Consider the following 22,173-nt stretch of genomic DNA (forward strand, 5'->3'; position numbering starts at 1 on the left):
AGTGGCGTACGGTTTTCCTCATCCAAAGGCTCCCCCTCCTCCTGCGCAGCTTGCAGACCTGCAGTTCGTGTACGTTTAATGCCTACATGCTTAGGGAGGGATGACAGCAATTCCGGGACACCAAGAGGAATAAATGCGGCCAGGCAACAGCCTCCTCTGAATTTAAATTCTTAGTGAGGTGCGGATGCGAACTAAAAGCTAAGAAAGGAAGGCGTGTTTCAACACATTTGATGAGAGAGTTAAACAATTAGAGAGTTTCTTCCTGGCCTAGCTGTAGACTGGGAACAAAGAACATTTAAGAAGCTGCTATTTTTTCTGCTGTCTTTTTTCTGCTTTGAAACTGATCGTATCTTGCAACAGTGGACACCCCATCCAGAAACTTGGTCTTGTAGAGGACATTCGCGTTGTTAAACATTCCATCCTTCAAGGACACCACAACAAACTAGAACAAACCAGAAAGCTTACAGTAAATGCTGCCATCCAAATAAAGACTTCAAACAACATTGGAAAAGGCTTCTAAAAAGAGGATTCCTTTTACTTTATTTGGCTAATACCCTGGTGGTAATTCTCGAAAAAATATCCTAAGTGTAACTGGAGCCCAGAAGAAGGTGCTAGGCAGGTTAACACACACCCACAGGCCAGGCATTTTCTGCAGCTAACGATGCACGGCTGCGGCCGTATCCCAGCACATGGCCTGGATACACAGGCCACGATACAGGAAGCCTGTTCATGGTGCATCAATCACTGGAAAAAATGTTGCCACAAATTCTGTAAGAATGCAGGATCTTTCACAGCCTGAAAATATTGCTCAAACTATTTTACAATACTGGTAAAAAATATTCCCCTCCTCTCTCTCATAATTTGGAAAGGTCATGTCCTACCCCCACATACGGACAGGTACTGCCTTTCATTCCACATACAAAGTTTCTTCAGTTATACGTATTTCTTTCAAGCACAGGCCACAGTGATACAGAGATTCTTTCCACTTGTGTCTGGCTTATTTCAACAAGGTTAAAAGCAAAATATTTTTAAAGCTCAGGGTAAAGAATTCTAGCCAAAAAAAAAAAAAAAAAAAATTCAGGATGTGGGTCACGTGTAAAACTAATCATATCACAGATACTCTTCCCTATTACTACCGGGTTTTAGACACTGCAGCAATGGTCACATTAAAACGTCATACTTAGAAGTTTCAATTGCCCTATCGTTAGTGTAACTTCCAGTTGAAACAACTTGGAAATATAACACACATCTCTGGAATAAAATACTTGAACAGCTGAGACTTCTCAGTGGCAGGCTGCCTCTGAAAATAATGGAGTGCATAAGCAGATGATCACAATAGTGTCAAGGTCATACCTGGGAGTGTCTGAAATGAGTACGAAGCATCTGCCCAATATTCTGGGTATGAGAGAGATCAAGGGCTGCATCCACTTCATCCAAGATGTAAATTGGGGCAGGTTTGAAGAGAAGCATGGCTAAGATCAAGGACAAGGCCACCAGTGATCTAATACAGAGAACAAAAATGTTACATTTTACACTCTTATTTGAGAGGCTTTGGCTTATGAGAACAATTGCTTGGTAGTCACGAAATACGCTCTCAAGAGCAGGTTCATGCTCTGAGTTCTGAAGAGACAGAACGACAGCTTCTGCCACAACTTCTGATTTCAAAACGTGAAACCTTCTGCCAGAAATGGCAAATGTTACTTTTTTTTTTATAAGAAGATCAGGTTAGTTAGGTGATGATATTTAAAATCATGCTGTTGCTTTACCTATTTTCAATTCTGAATTCAATTCCTGGGATGTATCAAGAGAAGCGTGGTCAGCAGGTCAAGAGAGGTGATTCTCCCCCTCTACTCTGCTCTTGTGAGACCCCACCTCGAATACTGCGTCCAGTTCTGGTGTCCCCACCATAAGAGAGACATAGATCTGTTGGAGCGTGTTGAGGAGGGCCACAAAGATGATCCAGGGGCTGGAGCACCTCTGCTACGAGGACAGGTTGCAGGAGCTGGGATTGTTCAGCCTTGAAAAGAGAAGACTTCAGGGGGACCTAATAGCTGCCTTCCAATACCTGAAGGGAATTTACAGGAAGGCTCGGGGGGGACTTTTTACAAGAGTGTCCACTGATAGGACAAGGGGAAATGGGTTTAAGTTGAAGGAGAACAGATTTAGATTAGATTTTAGGAAGAAATTCTTCAGTACGAGGGTGGTAAGACTTTGGAATAAATTGCCCAGAGAAGTTGTGGATGCCCCCTCTCTGGAGGTTCAAGGCCAGGTTGGACGGAGCCTTGAGTAGCCTGGTCTAGTTGAGAGGCGTCTCTGCCCATGACAGGGAGGTTGGATTAGATGATCTCTGAGGTCCCTTCCAGCCTATGCCATTCTAAGATGAATTTTTGCAGTGCTGTTTTTCCAGTGTCGTTCAGAAAGGTCTGTATCTGTCTCACCTTTTCCTAGATTCTGTTTCTACTTTACCATTTGTTAGATTTTTCCTTAGAAGTTGCAAAGAAGCATATACCCTACACAGGAGCTGTAATCCACCAGAGGAGAAAACTGTCACCATCACATTACTTTGACACTGGGGCAGAACTTGTCTATGTAGATTTTGAGATTACAACTAAAGGCTGAAGCATTTAATTCAACAGTACCTCAGTACTACCTGGAGTTAACTGTAGTTTTCTCACCACTCAATTCATTTTTTTGTCACTTCTCCATGGACTAAAATTTTGTTTGTTATCATATGCCAAGTAATGCATTGTTCTAAGTCAGATTCCTCTTTGAGTTGAACTGAATTAATAATGCTGTCAATATTAAGTCAGGTTGGAAGGAGACAGAGTCCCCGACTTGACTAGAGAAAAGATTCATTTTTTGCTTTTCTGAACTATAATTAGCGAGACATACCAATTACATACATAACTGCAATGGAAAACAAAACAGAAAAAACACCAGAGAGTTCACTAACCTTTGTCCTCCACTAAGCTCAGTTAAGTCTTCCTTCCAGGTGTTTCCTAAGGCAACTCTTAACTCCAGACCATCCAGGATATTCTGGGGTTTGGAGGCTGCTAGCATAGCATTGGCTCCTGGTAGAAGCATTGAGAAGATTGAACCCAAGTCTTCATTCACCTAGGGGTCAGACCATAAAAGATGCATGTTTGTGCTTTGAATCAAGAGTACAAACAGCTAAAAACATAGCGGTAAGCTGCACTATGCTGTGGACATCTTGTCCAATTTAACCCAGTGACTTCTTATGTCTTGAAGATTAGCACATACAGCATAGTGAGAAAATATTAGCACATGGAATCTTTTATTATCCCTGTACGGAAAAGAGAAGCAACACGGGGTGGGGGGCGGTGGGGTGGGGGAGTAGGGTGTACGTGAGAGAGAGAGAGAAGACACTTTATACTAAGCATTTTAGAAGGATCAAGTGAAAGAAATATTGGAAGGTTTCTTTACCCTATCAGCCAGGGAAATGGTTATGCCCCACCTCAGATTTATTAACTGGTAAATTGCGATTTCTCTCAATCAAAGGACTATTAAAAGTATAAGCACCTTTATAAGTATAAGCACTTTAAAAGAGGCACACACTGGCATCCTCCCCACTCCTTTTCTTCCCAGAAAGCAAGTAAGCAATCTTAAGCAATGTTCATCTATGTTCACAAAGCTGGACATTTCCTAGCTCAAGGAACGTGCACTTATTCCACTACCCATGATGCTTTTACATACAATTCACTAATTTTTGCCAAACAAGACTTTGCAATGAAAAGATACCATTTTGTCAGTGATACCTTGAGTACGGACAGTAATAATGAAAACCGATACTTCAATTGTGGGCGATTTAATCTTAGATATAATCGATCTTCTCAAAGGCCAAAAAGTACAAGTTCTCCTGGTACAGGAGAAAATAATGTGTCAAGAGGCTTCCACGTAGAAAGGGAAAAATTTTATGCTCTTGATACAGCTCATGATATGAGAGAACGAGTAAGAAGGCAGAGTGCTTAGATAAAAGAAACATAATCAGCTGTTGCTGTATTCCAGTATCACCTGTCCTACCAGTGACAGGAACAGTAGCCCAGGTCCACAGCCCCACATTGTATGGGGCTACACAGAACCAGAAGATTTCAACTCTGGTCAAATACTGGTTCAAGCAAACAAAAAGAAAAATAGACTGTATCACTGTTTTGTTCAACTTCCATGTTAGAGATAATGATTTCAGCATGCCAGTAGCTTAACTTTCCCTAAATTTTTGTGGGCGCTAAAAGGGAATGGTAAAGTAGTTTTGCAGGTTTAACTGTATCTTTACAATTCTCAGAGCATTCATGTCTTATTCTCAAAAGTGAGATGAAACAGGAGAAATGAAGTGGTTGTTTTGTAATTGAAGTACTAGTCAAGGGAGATCAGCTCTGGAAAGGGACTTTTTTTTCTCCATGGAAATATGCAAACCAGTAATATAAGATAAATCTAATCCTCTGCTAAAACGTGAAGATGAGATTTCAAGTGTCATACCTTTTTCCAAGCTCTGTTTAAAGCTTCACTTTTCCTCTGGTCAAGCTCTTCAATAGTTGCAAGAATTTTTATCTTGTCATTCTCTACAATTCTTTTTTTCCTCATTAAGTCATTGTACTGGTGCAATGAAAAGAAAAGATTTATTTCAATGAGATTTATGCTCAAATACATTTTGTGCTCATGTTACAGTGTCACTGTTTATTGTGTTTGTAACTATGAAATAGCCATTAACCACAAGATTGAAATCCAAAGTATTCATTGACCTGTATGCAGGATTTCAGTTTTAGGATATTACTTGCAAATTAAAGCATTAGAATTTTCAACAATCACCAAAGGAGAAGACCAACATTACTCTGAAAGTTGCCCTCCCTTTTCAAGTTAATAATTCTTCATTTACTTTTCCATAGAAGAAAGGATGCTTCTGGAGGCTGACAGGAAGAACAGGCCAATTCTAATCATGAAAGAGTACTAGAAAAGTTGAAGAGTCAGTCAGTGGACAGTTTTGAGGCAATCTTGGAATAGCCTCAAGACACAGATGAATTCGAGACAACCCTGGAACATCTTAAAGCTTTCATGCTTGAAGATGAACAGGTTTTGGATCTGCAACCTTTAATAACGCATGTAATTCTCAGATCGTGTAGTGGATACCACAAAGCTTGCCTAATGCTGCTGCTGCAAACTTAGGATGGACTGGGGTAGGGAGGAATGAAATTACTCTTTTTACCATGCAAAAATCAAGATTATGCATAACCTAGAAAACTAGTACACAAGTGAATAGTTCAAAAATTTAAGACTAGTATAAAAGATCTAACAAAAGGTTTCTTGCTATCTCATGAAGATTTAGTTTCATTTTTGATGTATTCAGAAATAGAGCATATGAGAATACAAAGCTATTTTTTATGTAACACCATATACCCAATCTGCCCAGTCTTCATAGGTTGAAGCACAGAATGTTTACCCTCTCCTCTGTCTCAGAAAGCATATTCATAGCTCTCATGTTCACATTCCTTTTCAATTTCTCTTTTTTCTCCTGCAATTTCTGCAGCTTCTGATGTGCTTCATCAGGATTGTTAGTTTTGAAGTCATAGGCTGTGTCTGGCTGACCAAAAAGTGATTTCTCTGAAGCTATCCACTCATACTCTTCCAGCATTTTTGTCACCTGCAAACAAGAAGATATGTAGAGGCTTTTTTTTTACCCCTTCTCAAATGTGAATTAAGAAGAAAAAGAAATCAACATCCCGAAATTACTCTACAACATTAATTTTTCTACCCCAACGCAGCACAGGTGTGTACCTTTACAATGCTTCATGTGATTTCCAAGACTGTGGATGAACCAAGATTTTAAGGGAGCTTTCACATACAGCCATCACGTTTACTTGGAACAGGTTTTTCTACATCTGGACTAAGCCATTGTCACCAAATCTCAGGATTAGCTTCTTTAATTAGTTACCTAATTTGTCCACACAGTCAGAATGTTCTTCTCACTGTGATCTACCCTCTATTAGTCCATATCGATAGGCCCTGTTACAATTTACAGTGTACACCCCCTCCTTCTGGGATGAAGCTTTTCACATCAAGAGCTGCAAATATGACAGTGCTTATTAAGAAAAAAAAAGTTATTTCCTTTACAGGTTGCAAGGGAAGTAACCACTCTTGGTCACATGATGTAAAGAAAAACAGTGCTGAAATACCTTGGCAGCAGCATCAGCAGTCTCTTCTTGATGTTTGCTGATGTTGTGTTCTAATGCTTTAATCTTAAGCTGTAATTCATTATTTTCTTCTCTGTACTTTCCTATCTCTGCAGATTTGGCTTTAATTTCATTATCCTGTAACAGAATTACTTCCTTTTTCTTGGCCAGCTCCTTCTGTGATTTTTCTACAGATTCCTGAAAAGCAAATCAAACAGCCATTTATTAGCTTCTTTCAAAGGCTTGTATTAGACGGTTGTTAGAAGGACACAGCAAGGAAGGAGGTAAAAATCCACATGTGGCAACGAAGCCAAAAAATAACTACCTAGGCTAAACGTAATTGAGTGCTGGCAAACAATCCAAACAACAAATACACTTGATAAATTGAGCTTTAGGGGATCATATCTTCAGTAACATCAAAACAGATAATGAAACACAGTATTTACTTTTACCTTTCTCTGAGACATCTCGGCTGCCAACTCATTAACTTGGTTCTGGTAGGATTTCACTGCTTCATCTGCAGCCGCTACCTGTTGTTTATGGAAGGCCAGTTCTTGTCGTAGCTCTTCGAGTTCCAGAAGTGAAGCTTCAAGTTCCTAGAGAGATGTTTTCAAATTTATTATAGTTATGCTTAAGTGGAAAGAATTAAGATGCAGTTTGATATAGTAAATGCTGTAGAAGATTAATAGTACCCATTCTTCAGCAAAGGGGCAATCTCACAGACAAAAAGCATCAGCAATTTCTACATCAGATACTAAGTTCCAAAACTGACAGTATTAAAACTTGAGGAGAATCAGATTTGCCGATTACTGCCACTTTTGACGTTGAGAAAATTGCCAACAACGGTTAAGTTTTACCTGCTGCTTTTCTTTCATATTTTTGCTTGAAGCATCTGCCTTTTTCTTGGCAATATCTAGTTTCTGCTGGGCATTTTTTAGTTCTTTTTCATATTCCGCTTCTGCATTTTTCATCTTTTTCTCCAATAGCTTGTATTTATCTTCTGCTTTCTTTTGGCTCTCTTCAGTTTTCTTTAATGTCTCTTCACACTCCGCTGAATCAAGAAGTACAGTACTGAGACTGGGCATTGTTCTTATCATTAAATTTGCATCCTGAACTCCAACTGAAATAAATCCATCTTTGCCTCTAACATAAAAAAGTGGTTGTATGTTTGCTAGTTACTGAAGTCAGCCACTTCAGTCATTACTCTAAGATGTGCTGCTCTTACCAGTTATTGGTAGGGCACCACATAAGACAACCAGTCATTAAAATTAATTAAAATAAGCCTTTTTTCTTCTTTTGACAGAGGCAAGTCTATGTCAAATCACACGATTGAGAAATAATTAATCAGATGGCTACCTAACAAGATACCACCTCATCCCTAGAATACTACGTCTATTATGTATCACTTCTGTCCATTTTTTATTTAGATGTCTTGCTCATTGCTGCATTTGCTTCATTTTACATTTTTCCTTAGCTATACGAACAGTACTTCTTTCCAATGCCTTCTCGTTACGCAAACTTTATATTGCTAACCTTATATACCTACAGAAACAGATGGCTTGGAAAAAACAAAGATTACTCAATTACGGGAGTAAATCCATTTTAAAACTTCCCTGCAAAGCCATTTTTTCTTTTATTTAAAGTATGTAAAACACTTACTAAGACTATAACCTCTACTACAGGATAATGACCAACCTTATGTGAATCAGCTCTATGCAAATCTACTGTGATTCCATATTTGTTACATATTCCAATATATAAAGCCGGTGCTTTCAAAACAAAGATTTTTTTCTTAAGCAAAGATCAAACAGCCAAACATCCATCTCATTCTCAGCAATTAGTTTTCAGTTAAAAGATTAAGAACACATTTGTCACCAATGGTTTTCTTCAGGGCAAGCAACTCTTCCTCTTGTTTGTGGTAAGCGCTTTGATGAAGCTTTGTCTCTAACAGCTCCGCTTCCTCAGACTTCATCTCCCACTGCTGCTTCAGCTGCCGGTACCTTTGAAGACAGTAATGATACACATTGCTGCAACGAAGGATACCCAGCACTTCAGTTTCAAAGTTGAAATAAGTAGATAAACCAATACTTACATTCCCATTCTAATGTGACATACAATGATGGCTATAGGACAAATAAGCTTGAATACATGAAAGTCTGACATAATTTCTTTAATAGCAGTTATGAAGTTTGTATGCATGTAAGTCACATATGTTACTCTTGGTTATGTAGCCCTCATAAGGTATATCAAAAACAAGCAAATGCAACACATGGAATTTGGCAACAATTCAGAGCTCATGTTTTTCCAACCAGCAGCATGACATATAATAGGCTGAAGCATTAAAGAAAAAAATATCAAAAAGCAAAACTTCTTTCTTCCTTTTGTCGTATTTCCAGAAGTCTGTTACAACTCAAAGCAATCTGAAAAATAAATCCAGCTGGTAGATAGCATATTACACAACATTACCTCCTTCTGGGATTTTTACAGAACTGACTGAACATATTTTTTATGTTCTGTCTTTTAAAAAAGATCTTCAGTAATTGAGTAGCTGAAAATCAAAAATACTTCAAATTATTTAATTAAATTCTTATAGCAGAATCACTCAGATATTCCCCTTTAGTATCTTTATATTTTCTTGGGAGAAAAATAAGAGCTCTCACAAACTGAAATTCTATATTGAATGTTACAAAGTATGGCTGGAACAGATCCATTCTTCAGTGGACTTCATGAATCTCCAGAAAACTTCAAGTGATTGCAAGTAGACATCACCGTATGTCATTACCCAAACCAAAGTTTTCTTGCATGTGTTGCCTAAAAACTAAATTTACTTGTCGATTGCCATACTTGCAAATTAAATTGGAGTGGGCAGATAGAGGAAAGGAATAAAATTCCTGCGTATTATTACACTTTCATCAAGCCCTATGCCATCCAAAAATACTTCTTTATATTACATTCACTTGGTCACATAAAAGAAACAACAGACATTTTATAGGGCAAACCTTACTTTTCAGCAACATTCTTCAATCTTGCCAGTTCATTCTCTATAGTCTGAAGTTCAGATTCCTTTGTCTTGAGTTCTGCTTCAACGTCTTTCAATTCTTGAAGTTTACACAATATTGGTACAGCCTTTGGAAACGCACCTGTTCAGTGGAAAAAAAAGTCAAGTCAAGCTAACTGGAATTAGACTAGTGGATTCACCAGTGGCAAACAGCAAATTCTAAGTGTTAATAATGATGCAGGTTGATGATTTGTTTTAGTTACAAAACTGAAACGTAGCTAGACTGAAGCTACAGTAGTTCTCTGTGGAGAAAGACTGCCTCCTCTGTGATTGAATTCAATTCTGCAGACTTTGAACACTACGCATGCATTTCTTGTGAAATCAACTAACTTTTCCACAATTTATGAAATCACCCCAAATTAATTATTAATTACTTCAAAAAGTGCTTGAATCCAAGCGTTTCTCCTTCCAAGAGGATTATATAGCCAAATAATATTTAATGATTTAAAATCTAAACTGCTTTATGCGAATAGTGTGCCATTATTTTTTTCTGAGTCTAATCAATCTTATTTCAGCTCAAGACTGAAAGCAAATCTTTGCTCAAACAGATCATATTATCCCCAGTATAAGTCTAAACAAAAAGAGTACCGTTCATTTTTACAAAAAATGGTATAAGCAGGAAACAAATCAACAGACACACAATATTATTATATGAATAAAATCTGCAATTGCCTCCATGCAGAGTGCCCTGGGGGTCAAACGTATCTCCATCAAGCGTAACACTTCTCGTCATTATCCTTTTGTCAAATGTCACTTTCTTAGCATTATCGATGTTATTACAGACCAGTGTTGCTCCGAAGACATATTCCATTGCTTTTTGCAGTTCAGATTCATATGTAATTAGAGAAAGGGCTAAATGCAAATTACCACAACCAGCCTAGAAATCAAATGAAATGCAGTTAGTATGCCTTAAGTTATAAGAATTTTCAAATTCAATTTACGTCTTCTCTTGACCAAAACACCATATAAAACCAATTTCAGTTATAAGCAGAATAATTAATATCCATTTTAAAATTGCAAAGATGAAAGGATACAAAGGAAAAAAATAAAATCAAGAAACCCTCAACCTCTATATAAATTCATATTAGTATAACCATTAAGAAGCCCACACTTTTAGCACAGAAACAACATGAAAAAAGCACACAAGCAAAACAGTGTAAATAGTGTATTTATTTACATACCAAGGCTTTGGCCAACTTGATAGTCTCTTGCCCAACACACCTGGCTGATATTTTGTTCAGTGGAATGATGGAGTATCGACGCTTTAGTTTGCCCTTTTCTAAAAGTTTTTTGCCAGTAACCTCAAACGAAAAGAGTTACAAAGCATACCTGAATACATAACTGATTTTGCAAAGTAAGACAACAGGCCATTGCAAGGGGACTATATTGTTCCAGTAACTATGCACGGCTCTCTTGATCCATTTTAAAACGTACCTGGGTCCAAACCACCTCTTCAGCATTCAGCAATGATGCACATGGTCACTAACCCTGAATCACACGACTTCATCTCAACATTCAGAGTTCTGTATTAAAGTCATAAACATACCTCTGTGTCCACAATAATGTTGTAGAGTTTCCCTCCAGCTGCCGCTTCTAGGGCTTTTGCGTTGGACAGATGTTTCACAGTGATAAAAGACACGACAAGGCCTTTCACCCAGTTTGGATTCCAATCTCTTTCCGGATTTCTTAAAATGAATTTAAATTATGATCATCACATATTTGTTTCTCTCTCACACATCTTGAAAAAAAAATGTATACCTAAAGACTCATACTGCTTATTACATTGGTGTAAGAAGTTTTAAATTCTACTAGGACAAAAGCCATCGAAAACAATTCAATTAAAAACTTTAAGGCAAGCGACTCCCCAAAAGTCAGCTACAAAGTCATTAGAAGAATGTCCTTCTTGATTTTAGTATATTTTTTTTAACATAATTTTCAATTGTTTTTTACTATGGGTCCTATTATTAGCACAGATACAGGAGTATGTTCAGACTGATTATGACATAAGCAGATAAATCTGGAGATACATATATTTGATTGGTGGAGACAGATACAATGTTGACCTCCACAGAGCAAGTCTACTGACAGTCCTCAGGCAGGACTCTGAAAACTGATGTGTACAATTTTCTGCAGTTTAGACCTTTGGATTCTATGGGTTTAGCCATTGAAGTTGAGTTACGGCTTGCAAATGCCATCATACAACACTCCCAAATTCCAGTGACCTTGATAAGGCTGTCATTTAAGAATGACTGTATCACTTCCCCTGCTACCTATTAATTCAGTTAATATTTCCTGACTTCGTCCCCTTCCCTCTCTTCACTTGCATCGCAGGTAAGGTAGCCATTATGAGCATATAGTGACAGGACAAGGGGTAACAGCTTTAAACCGAAAGAGGGGAGATTTACATTAGATATAAGGAAGAAATTATTCATGATGAGGGTGGTGAAACACTGGAACAGGTTGCCCTAAGGAGTTGTAACTGCCCCATCCCTAGAAGTGTTCAAGGCCAGGCTGCATGGGGCTTTGAGCAACCTGGTGTAGTGGAAGGTATCCGGGCCACGGCAGGGGGGTTGGAACTAGATGATCTTTAAGATCCCCTTCAACCCAAACCGTTCCATGATTCTATGATTATTCACTGGCACCACAACGAAAGTGACAGCTGAACAATTGATGGAATTATCCTCTGAGTCTCATAAGCTATGCATAAAATGCCCCCAAAAGCACTTTCAAATGTCTTTTAGGATCACACTGAGATCTTACGTGTATTCAAAGTGTAGCTGAGGAAACTTTGCCATTAAGCCTTCGTACAATTCTCTCAGTCGGCTAATGTCGTGAGTCAAAGTCTTCTTTTTTGCTAGAAGGGCTGCTTCTTTCTCTTCTTAAGAGTTGAACACAAGCCATAGACAAACATCCAGAGTACAGAAATCTGTCAGCTTAAAAACTGCTATGCTAGACTGTTTATCTACATATATGCAGAGAATACTTAATTGAAAAACTTCCTAAAATTATTTGTAAATTTCCAGCTTAGACAAATTAAGACCATCACAATACCAAACATGCAAAGAAAGAGTCAAAAGTCTAACGTGCTTCTCCGAATGTCATTCTGGAATATCAATTTAGTTTTGAGCAGCTTCTGCAACAAACATTACCTGGAATGAGAAATGAACTTTAAGAAGTGTTTTTAGGTAAGGAAAACTAGGAAAGAGTAGGGAGGATGGTAATTTTTTCTATCGAAATTTAATATGCAATTTAAATTTTCCATCAAACTTCAAAACATTTGGCCTAAAGCTTATAAAATCAAATTAAACTATTTTCTGTGGAAGGTAAGAGCTCGCAGAGCTCTGACAAGAGAAATTTCTTTGTGCATGAAAGCAGCATACTTGTGTTTTCAGTTCCTTCTTGTATTGGGTCTGGCTCGGACGGAGTTAACCTTCCCCATAGCAGCCCTCAATAAGGCTTTTTATTTCTAGTAGAAAGGTGTTAACACACCAGTGTTTTGGTTACTGCTGAGCAGCAGTGCTCCCACAGCATGAAGGCTGTCTCTCCAAACCCTGCTCCAAAGGCCAGTAGGCTGGGGGGGGACATAGCCTGGACAGCTGACCTAAGCAATATTCCATACCGTATGAAGGTGTGCTCAGCAATAAAAGCTAAGAGAAAGGAGGAAGGGAGGGGGCATTTGTTATTAAAGCATTCATCTTCCACACCAGCCACTATACATACTAAAGCCCTGGTTCCCAGCAAGTGACTGGACATTGCCTACTGATGGGAAGTGGAGAGTAAATCTTTGTTTTCCTCTGCTTCTGTGTGCAACAAAGCCAGTTCCAGCTGGCTCCAGGATGGTCCCACTGCTGGCCAAGGCTGAGCCCATCAGCAATGTTGGTAGCGCCTCTGGGATAACGTCTTATAGAAGGAGCAAAAACTGCTGCACAACAGCAGCCGAGAGAGGAGTGAGAATATGGGAGATAAACAACTCTGCAAACACCAAAGTCAGTGAAGGAGGCGGGGGAGGTGCTCCACATGCCAGAGCAGAGATTCCCCTGCAGCCCACTGTGAAGACTAACGTGAGGCAGGCTGTGGCCCAGCACCTCTTGGAGGTTAATGGTCGAGCAGACACCCACCTGTAGCCCGTGAAGGACCCCATACCAGAATGGGATGTGACCCAAAGGAAGCTGTGACCCCGTGGAGAGCCCACACTGGAGCAGGCTCCTGGCCTAACTTGTGACCCTGCAGGGGACCTACGCTGGAGCACTGTGTTCCTGAAGGACTGTACCCCTTGGGAGGGACCCACACTGGACAAGTTTGTGAAGCAGACTCCCATGGGTGTGACTCCACATTGGAGCAGGGGAAGAACATGAGGAGGGAGTGACAGGGACAATGTGTGATGAACTGACCGCAACCCCCATTCCCCATCTCCCTGTACTGCTTTGGGGGAGGAAGTAGAGAAAAATCAAGAGTGAAGTTGAGCCCAGAAAGAAGGGAGGGGTGGGAGAAGATGTTTTAAGATTTGTTGCTATTTCTTGTACTCTGATTTGATTGGTAATTAATTAAATTCACTTCCTCAAGCTGAGGATGTTTTGCCCGTGACAGTAACTGGTGAGTGATCTCTCTGTCCTTATGTCGACCCATGTGCATCTTATCATATTTTCTCCCCCAGTTCTGTTGAGGAGGGGGAGTGATAGAGCAGCTTAATGGGCACCTGGCAGTCAGCCAAGGTCAACGCACCACACTTCTATATTCATTTTTAGACTCCCCCAAAATTATGCACCAGGAATCTGTACAGACCTTCATAGTTCAGCTTCTTCATTTGGTCCTCTAGTTTTTCTTTTGTTTTTTTGAGAGCTTTAAGCACTTCGTGGTCTTTCTTGTAGCCTTCATCCATCATTTTAACTTCAGCTTGTTTTGTCTTTAATTCTTTTTGTGCATAATTCAACTTCATTTGAGTCTGTAAGGAGTAAGAAAATATGGAAACAGATCTTCAAAGAGAATCTTGCAGGTGCAGATTTAGAACGCTTGCACTAACAAGGTGTTCCTATAATTTGCTAAAGTTTCCACTGGTTGCAGAAATGCCAAAAAGCTGCCTTGACTTTTGAAAGTAAGGGCACAGGTGATTTGGAAGTAAAAACATAAATCATGTATTTGGATACAGTAACTCATATTACGACATGAATAGAGCCCAAGAAGACACAAGGTAAAATAATGTGGGACACGGCTGTCCTTGTTATCTTCCCCAAAAGAGTCTTGCCTTAAGTGAGACAAGCAACGTGCATTTTCAACTTTGAAAACTTAAATTCCACTGTGAGAACTATCTCAGCAGGTTTCCAATCTTAAGATAAAAGAAGTGGCGTCTGTTTTAGTTACGTGACTAGCATGTGACTGAGGAGAAAACGTTTTCTTCTGAACTCTCCATTCACAATCTCAGGCATCTTTATTTTGATTCCAGTAAGTTTCACTGCAGAAATCTGTACAATATGAATGCGTATCATTGATAGCAGTCTTAATTCCTTCCTATCCAACACCATCAGTCATTTCAGTACAGCAACTCATACTTTATGTCTCAAATGCCAGTTTCTGTACTTCCTCACAGCAACATTATAGCTTTTCCCTATTTGTCTATATCTACGCAAGCATATTTTCATTTTTTTAATGACCTGTTTTATCAAAAAGTCACTTATGCATAAGACAACTTGTAAAATATCTTGCATAGATATTCTGCAAATCTTTTCACTGACCTTCCACAAGTGTGTAATTTTGTTTTCAGACAATTTTCAAAAGAAGCAGGAAGGCTGGTCTGAGACAGGCAGAGCTTTTATTCTTACCTGTTTAGCCTCTGTGACTGCTTTGCTGATTTCATTTTTGCAGGTCATCATCTGCCCAGCAAGAGTAGCTTCTTCCCCATCGTCATTGCTGGATAAGCCAGCAGACACAGCATTAAAATGCTGTTGTGCTGCAGCTAAAGCATCTGCATCTTTTTCACTTAGTTCCTGTAAAGCATTTAGTTCATTTTCTATCTTCTTTACTTCTTCCTCCTTTAACACTAATGCTTTAGAATCCTTCAGCAAAACAAAGAAAAACAAAAAAAGGAAGAGAGAACCTGAGTCCCATTAACTTTACATTCATGTTGTTTAGATGAGGAGCTGAGTAGTTTCATCAACTACCTTTCTCTGAACCTTTGTCAGATTTTGTGATCTTACAATTTGTCTTTGCGTGTTTTCAAGTGCGCAGTTGCCCCATGATCTACAGAAAGGTGAAACACAGGAAGAGATGACAACTGCCCGAGAACTAAGAGAAACAGCTCTTTTTTTCCAATATCCAAAAAGTAAAAGTATTCTTCAGTGCTCCTCTTGCATAAGGAAAAAAACATCCACTGTCAGAAATACGCAACGTAGAAATTTCTCCTTTAGTTTTAAGAACACCACATGTCCAGACAGCATAATACTTTCAAAGCTATAGGGATCTCTCCTGAGCTTAATAGAAGGTTGGCAACCATAGAGCAGCACTTTCCTTGTATATGCATCACATTTTTCTCTAATAGGAACCTACTACCTGTGCTACACAAATCAAACAACACCCTTACCATTTGTTTCTGCTTTCCCGATGTAATTCTTACCAATGATAGGATTTTTCTTGACAATATCTAAGAAAAAACAGCTGTCCCCTCAATCCAAATTAATTTAGTGTTTAAAGAAGATTATATACAAAGGTCTTACCTCCTCCATGCTTTTTACCAGTTCTTTGTACTTATTCTCTTCACTTTTTAAGTTTTGCTTCTTGAGTTCAAGGGCACTTTGTACTTTAGCATAAACTCTCTGAATTTCTGAAAGCTCACCTTCCAGTGCACAGAGTGTACCACCAACTTCCTACAATCAGAAACAAAGGAAATTTAGTTTAGCATAAGAAACTGATACAGTATTTGTAGTATTTCATCTTCTGTTCACAGCTACATGTGGAAGAGGAGATAAATACTCGATCAAGCAGGCCGTTAGACTCCAATGCAAACAGGTCAGAACATCTGCTCCTTCTGAAATCCAAACTAACTTGAAGCCACTACTGAAGACCCACATCATCCCATATCATGGGATTCTGTCTCTGTACAAAAGCTGCATTTAGGCATCCAAAGACCCTGTGGGCCATCCTGTATCTTACTGCTCCCAAAACTGAGCTGAGTACTGATTTTTGCTGAACAAGTTTCCTATGTGAAGCGTATTTCTTTTGAGACACTGACAAAAAGGGAGAAAAAAGAACCTCTGGCAAAACTTATCATTGAATGCAGAGTGGAAACATGAGGGCAAACAGTTTCTATTCTGTTATTACTCATTTACAAGGACTGAAAGTAAACCATGTCAGACAAATGGAAACTTTAAATGGATGTCTTTTAGACAGTGGCTAAGAATGACAATAAGCACTGTATAATCTAAACCCACCAGAAGATAAAAAATTAAGGGTTTAGTGTCTGTAAAAATAATTCCCTTCGCATATAAGTCCTTGTATTCAGGTATTGATGAGCACAACTCGATTCTCACTTACCTCATCCTTTTTCTTTTTCATTTCTGCTATTTCTTCATTGAGTTGTGTCACCTTCTTTTCACTTTCAGCCATTGATTCTTGAAGATTCTCTACATCAGCCTGCATTTTCTTTAATACTTCACCAGAGGATACCTTTTTCTCTTCAGCCAGAACAAACTGATAAGCTACACAGAAGCGGCTTAAATGTTCTATCGCTCGTACTACTTTTTGGTATTCTAAATAGGATGTTCGTTCCTGAGAAGAGACCAATAAAAACCCCCTCTAAAATCTGATGAAAAAATACTGTTAAGTAGGACTGTTAACAGAAATCTTTTAAGCACTTCTACTAATGTTATTATCTGTACAAATATTATTATCTGTAGATAAGAGGAAAGATTCCACGTGTTAAGTAAAATATTTGATATTGTACATTACAGGCCTGCTTAGGAAAATCTCAGACAGAACAATACTCGTACAATTGACTGTACAGCAGAAAAATCTCGACACGAGTTTTTTAAGAACAGAGATAAGTTTTTATCTCTCTCAAAAGACCTTACAAAGCTTGAGAACATGCTATGGTTTTAGTCACCACACCCTGGTTCAGGTTGATGAAAGTATTTTTTCAGTACTTTAAGGGCCCCACCACTCTTCTAATTTTTCCATACCTCTTTCAGTTTCTGTAAAGTTGGAGTGATCTCCTCATCTAAAACCTGAAATACAAACCAGAACATTTATATCTAGATTTTAAAAACTTTTATATGTGCAAGCATAAACACCTAGTTCCAGGTGCAGAAATGAAATCTGCTACAAGTTAAAAACCACACTATACTAGTTATTCGGTTAACTTTAACAAATATAAAAGTATATTTTCCAACGTGTAGTACCATTTGAATGTCTTTCAGCTTGGCTTCCTTCTTCTCTATGGTTTTCTGGACAGATATTTTCTTGCATTCATACATCCTAGTACCAGCTGCTTCTTCAACCATTGCCAAAATCTAAAATAAAGCAATGTGACAAAAATGTGATGCTGCTTTTTATGTTATAGAGGTTCAACTCAGAACTGAGTTGAATATCTCATTTTCTGCAGATATCTTCTTTTTTTTTTTGTCCCCTACCCCCCAAATATTGACTCTTGTCCTTCAGACAAAAAACTTCCACAACTTTCTTACCTCTAGTGGCTTCATATTTAAAACTTTGGTAATTCGTCCCTGGTGATAGAAAGATAAAACAAGAACAATGTTTGTGTACCATGCAATAGTAAAAAAAAAAAAAACACAAAAAAAAACACAAAACGAAACACCAAATCCAAAAAACCTCACTCATTTTTAGATGTCATATTATAAGCTCAAACAAGACTATTTTTTTTTTTGCTACAAAGATAATCTAGTATGCTCAATTCTTTTGTTCTTGAAAGTTCAAACAAGTCAATTCTTCAGGCAGCAAGCTTGAAATTGACCTTATCTTCGGCTCATCCTCCACTTTCCTGATTACATCTTAAGGGAGTAATGGAAAGGGAGAAGAGCAACTGACATCGTCTACCTGGACTTATCCAAAGCAGTTGATACTGTCCCACACGACATTCTTGTCTCTAAACTGGAAAGACATGGTTTTGATGGATGGACCACTCGGTGGATAAGGAATTGGCTGGATGGTCGCCCTCAAAGAGTTGTGGTCAATGGTTCAATGTCCACGTAGAGGCCAGTGACAAGTGGTGTTCCTCAGGGGTCAGTACTGGGGCCAGTGCTTTAAGATCTTTGTTGGCGACATGGACAGTGGCCACGATCGAGTGCACACTCAGCAAGTTTGCAGATGACACCAAGCTGTGTGGTATTGTGGACATGCTGGAGGGAAGGGATGCCATCCAGAGGGACCTTGACAGGCTGGAGAGGCGGGCCTGTGAGAATCTCATGAAGTTCAACAAGGCCAAGTGCAAGGTCCTGCACGTGGGTCAGGGCAATCCCAAGCACAAGTACAGGCTGGGCAGAGAATGGATTGAGAGCAGCCCTGAGGAAAAGGACTTGGGAGTGCTGGTGGATGAGAAGCTCAACATGAGCCGACAATGTGCACTGGCAGCCCAGGAAGCCAACTGTATCCTGGACTGTATCAAAAGAAGTGTTGCCAGCAGGTCGAGGGAGGGGATTCTGCCCCCCTACTCTGCTCTCGTGAGACCCCACCTGGAATACTGCGTTTATCTCTGGAGTCCCCAGCACAAGAAGGACATGGAGCTGCTGGAGTGGGTCCAGAGGAGGGCCACAAAGATGATCCGAGGGCTGGAGCACCTCTGCTATGAAGACAGGCTGAGACAGTTGGGGCTGTTCAGCCTGGAGAAGAGAAGGCTCCAGGGTGGTCTTATAGCAGCCTTCCAGTACTTAAAGGGGGCCTACAGGAAAGCTGGAGAGCGACTTTTTACAAGGGCGTGTAGTGATAGGACAAGGGGCAATGGATTTAAACTGAAGGAGGAGAGATTTAGATTAGATATAAGGAAGAAATTTTTCACTCAGAGGGTGGTGAGGCACTGGAACAGGTTGCCCAGAGAAGTTGTAGATGTCCCATCCCTGGAAGTGTTCAAGGCCAGGTTGGATGGGGCTTTGGGCAACCTGGTGTAGTGGAGGGTTTCCCTGCCCATGGCAGGGGGGTTGGAACTAGATGATCTTTGAGGTCCCTTCCAACCCTAACCATTCTATGATTCTAATGTGCATATTTTGCTCTAGAGTCTTACTGAGTTGCGAATGTTGAATAAGCCCTTAACATAAATTGGCTTTTTGGAGGTTTAGCTTACATGTAACTAGGGAGAAGCTAAATAGGTGAAAAACTGCCCTTCCCCCGCTCCCCCACAAGCTGGGACAGTTCCATTTGAAACAGTAAATCCTGCTCAGTTTTATTATTCCTTGCAAATATTTCAGGGATTTCTTTGTTCCCTGTGTTGACGTTGATAAGGGTCTGGATTTTATAAAGATGCACACAATACCTGCATAATGAGGAAGTGGGGGTTATTGACATTGAGTCCAACGGAACAAAAGAGATCCTGCACGCGACTGTTGGCAGCATTCACACCATTGATAAGATATTTATTTCTACCTCCAATGACAACCTGGAGAAGAAAAAGAAATGGAAGAAATTAAGTGATTCAAAAATGACTTGACATTATGTGAATATAAACCGTAATACAGAATAAAAAAATCTGAGCAAATCTCATACATATATATATATATCTTTGCATATACATACATATGCATACTATAGAGAACATCAAAACAGATCTTGTTGGACCAAAGAGACAAATATAAGAAAGATCAATCATTGAGGGCAATATTGACATGAAAATTTCCAAACTCCACAAGTTTTCACTTTTTTTAAGAAACAAACAAACAAACAACAAAACTTTGGACACATCTTCATTAGAATCATACAGGTTCCTTTTTTCTTGGAGACCAAATTTAACACACAGTTCAGATATTAAAAGGAAAATATGAAAGTGGAAGAAAAAAGCTACAAAATAATAGAAAAATTTAACTTGCTTTCGGAAAATCATTTCATTATTATTATGTTTCTGTGCAAGTCCATAGAAAACACTACTGATATAATACATCTAACAACATTATACTAATTTCCCAAGTAATTCCAACTTTTTTTGATCCAGTACACTGGATCTACTTCTACAGTTTGTGTTACTAACTACACTGTAGAAGCATTGCCTCAATCACAGAAATTCAGGGACTTTAAAAAATTACCTTTTTTTTTCATGAAAAGTCACTCTGTTGAGCATGGTGGAAATGTATATATGTTACTGAGAAACACCGATATTAAAGACTCACCTGCCTAGTGATAGTGATCTCATCATTAGCTTCAAATCCCAGTGGACTTAGTTTCTTGTCAGAATTATCGAAGGTAATAGACACAGTTGCTTTAGTAACTCCAGCTTGCCCATTTTTATAAACAAGGTCTTGCAAGTTGGAAGCTCGCACCTAAATCCATGGAACAGATGAATACATTTTTGAAAGAAATTCATTACATAGCTTCAATGCGCAATGGAAGGTTTTTGAGAAATGACCAAAAAAATGCAGATCTAGCTGTAGATTTGAGGTTTTGTGAGAGAGAGACATATGGGAGCTGCAAGGTGCTAACGTTGTAAAGCCACAGGCAATGTGTGCCAGTCGAGTTTTAGCAAGCTAGCTAATTATTTTTGCATGAAACTCCTGACAAAAACTGAACAGATGTTTTAAAAAAACAAAAGCCAGATGACTAGTTCAGGCACCAGTACGTTTACTTAAAGATATTTACTATTCATAATGCAGTTCACAGGAAAATGCATCACAGTGTTCCTTGGAGGTGTGCTGCATTTGTCTACTATTACGGGAGGTGGGCGAACAACAAAGTCACCTGAAGACAGAGATTCAAATTTATCTCAGAGCATACAATTTTTTTTTTCTCAAGAGTAAAGGGATGTATCGTCTTTTAAATAGCAGGCATTGCATGAAAACCAGCTTTTAATTATTTTTCTGATGAAGCAGTTGGCCAAATTTTAAGAACCAATCCAGAAGTGAAAAAGTTTATTACGATTAAACATGTTAGTGCCTTTGGCTGCAAAAGATCTTCAGCTTGAGGCTGCTACCTTTTAAGTGGATATTTATAGCCCAATATTTTAAGCTGCATACTTTGAGCTACTGTAGTATATCGATGAAATTGTAATTCAATCTTAATGTAAGAACGAGCAAAAACGACGGAGAACAGAGTTTTATGTAATGAAAAATCCAAATAAATAGAACTATTTTTTTTTTAATAGAAGTACCACCTCAGGTCTTACATCAGAGATCACCCAAGCGAGCAATACGAAATGTTGCTGACAGAAGGACCTTTCTTACATGCCCCTTCTCCCTTTACCTGTGACAGATTGGAGATTCCCAGCAGGAAACAGATTGAGTCCAAGATATTGGACTTGCCACTACCATTCAAGCCAGTAATGGCATTGAATAATGGGTCAAAATCACGAATTTCTGTCCTTTGAGCATAGGATTTAAATCCTTCCAGAACAATTGACTTGATGTACATCTTCTTTATGGTCCTAACGGACCAGGCAAAGTATCTCTCCCACGAGTATGAAGAAAAGTATCTGGATTATAATCCTACAGATTCCAAAGGAAAAAAAAAAAAAGAAAAAAAAAAAAAAATAAGCAAACGAATCATACTGCATTCCAAACAAACAGCTAAATGTGTGAGAAAACTGAAAGAATACACGGCTTTCACAAACAAAAGATTATGCATTTATACATCTAAAATTCCAAGTAGAGCCCAGATCCAGGAAGCATCCCCACAATAACCTGTACTTCAACATTTCTAAGCGACGTGACTTTACACATCACATCAGTATGAAGACCGCGGCATAACCCTGGTTTCTCACAGAGCCTGCCGTTAGTCCATCAGCCGGCGAAG

General features: G+C 38.9%; 1 protein-coding gene across 1 annotated transcript; it reads right to left on the bottom strand.

Moving 5' to 3' along the window:
• Positions 1–221: 221 nt before the first annotated feature.
• SMC2 (structural maintenance of chromosomes 2) lies at positions 222–21,792 on the bottom strand. Its single transcript, XM_086628993.1, has 24 exons — positions 21,625–21,792; positions 20,559–20,708; positions 19,712–19,834; positions 17,913–17,951; positions 17,628–17,738; positions 17,409–17,453; positions 16,765–16,998; positions 15,948–16,097; positions 15,057–15,290; positions 14,023–14,182; positions 12,001–12,118; positions 10,787–10,925; positions 10,422–10,541; positions 9,913–10,117; positions 9,187–9,322; positions 8,058–8,182; positions 7,040–7,233; positions 6,635–6,778; positions 6,186–6,380; positions 5,453–5,653; positions 4,495–4,611; positions 2,954–3,114; positions 1,354–1,501; positions 222–442 (listed from the first exon to the last, which is right to left on the bottom strand). Exons 1-24 carry the CDS (start codon positions 21,790–21,792, stop codon positions 296–298), a joined length of 3,564 nt encoding a protein of 1,187 aa, XP_086485119.1. The 3' UTR covers positions 222–295.
• Positions 21,793–22,173: the final 381 nt, after the last annotated feature.

Source organism: Tauraco erythrolophus, chromosome Z (genome assembly GCF_009769465.1).
Source record: "Tauraco erythrolophus isolate bTauEry1 chromosome Z, bTauEry1.pri, whole genome shotgun sequence".
NCBI lineage: Eukaryota > Metazoa > Chordata > Aves > Musophagiformes > Musophagidae > Tauraco > Tauraco erythrolophus.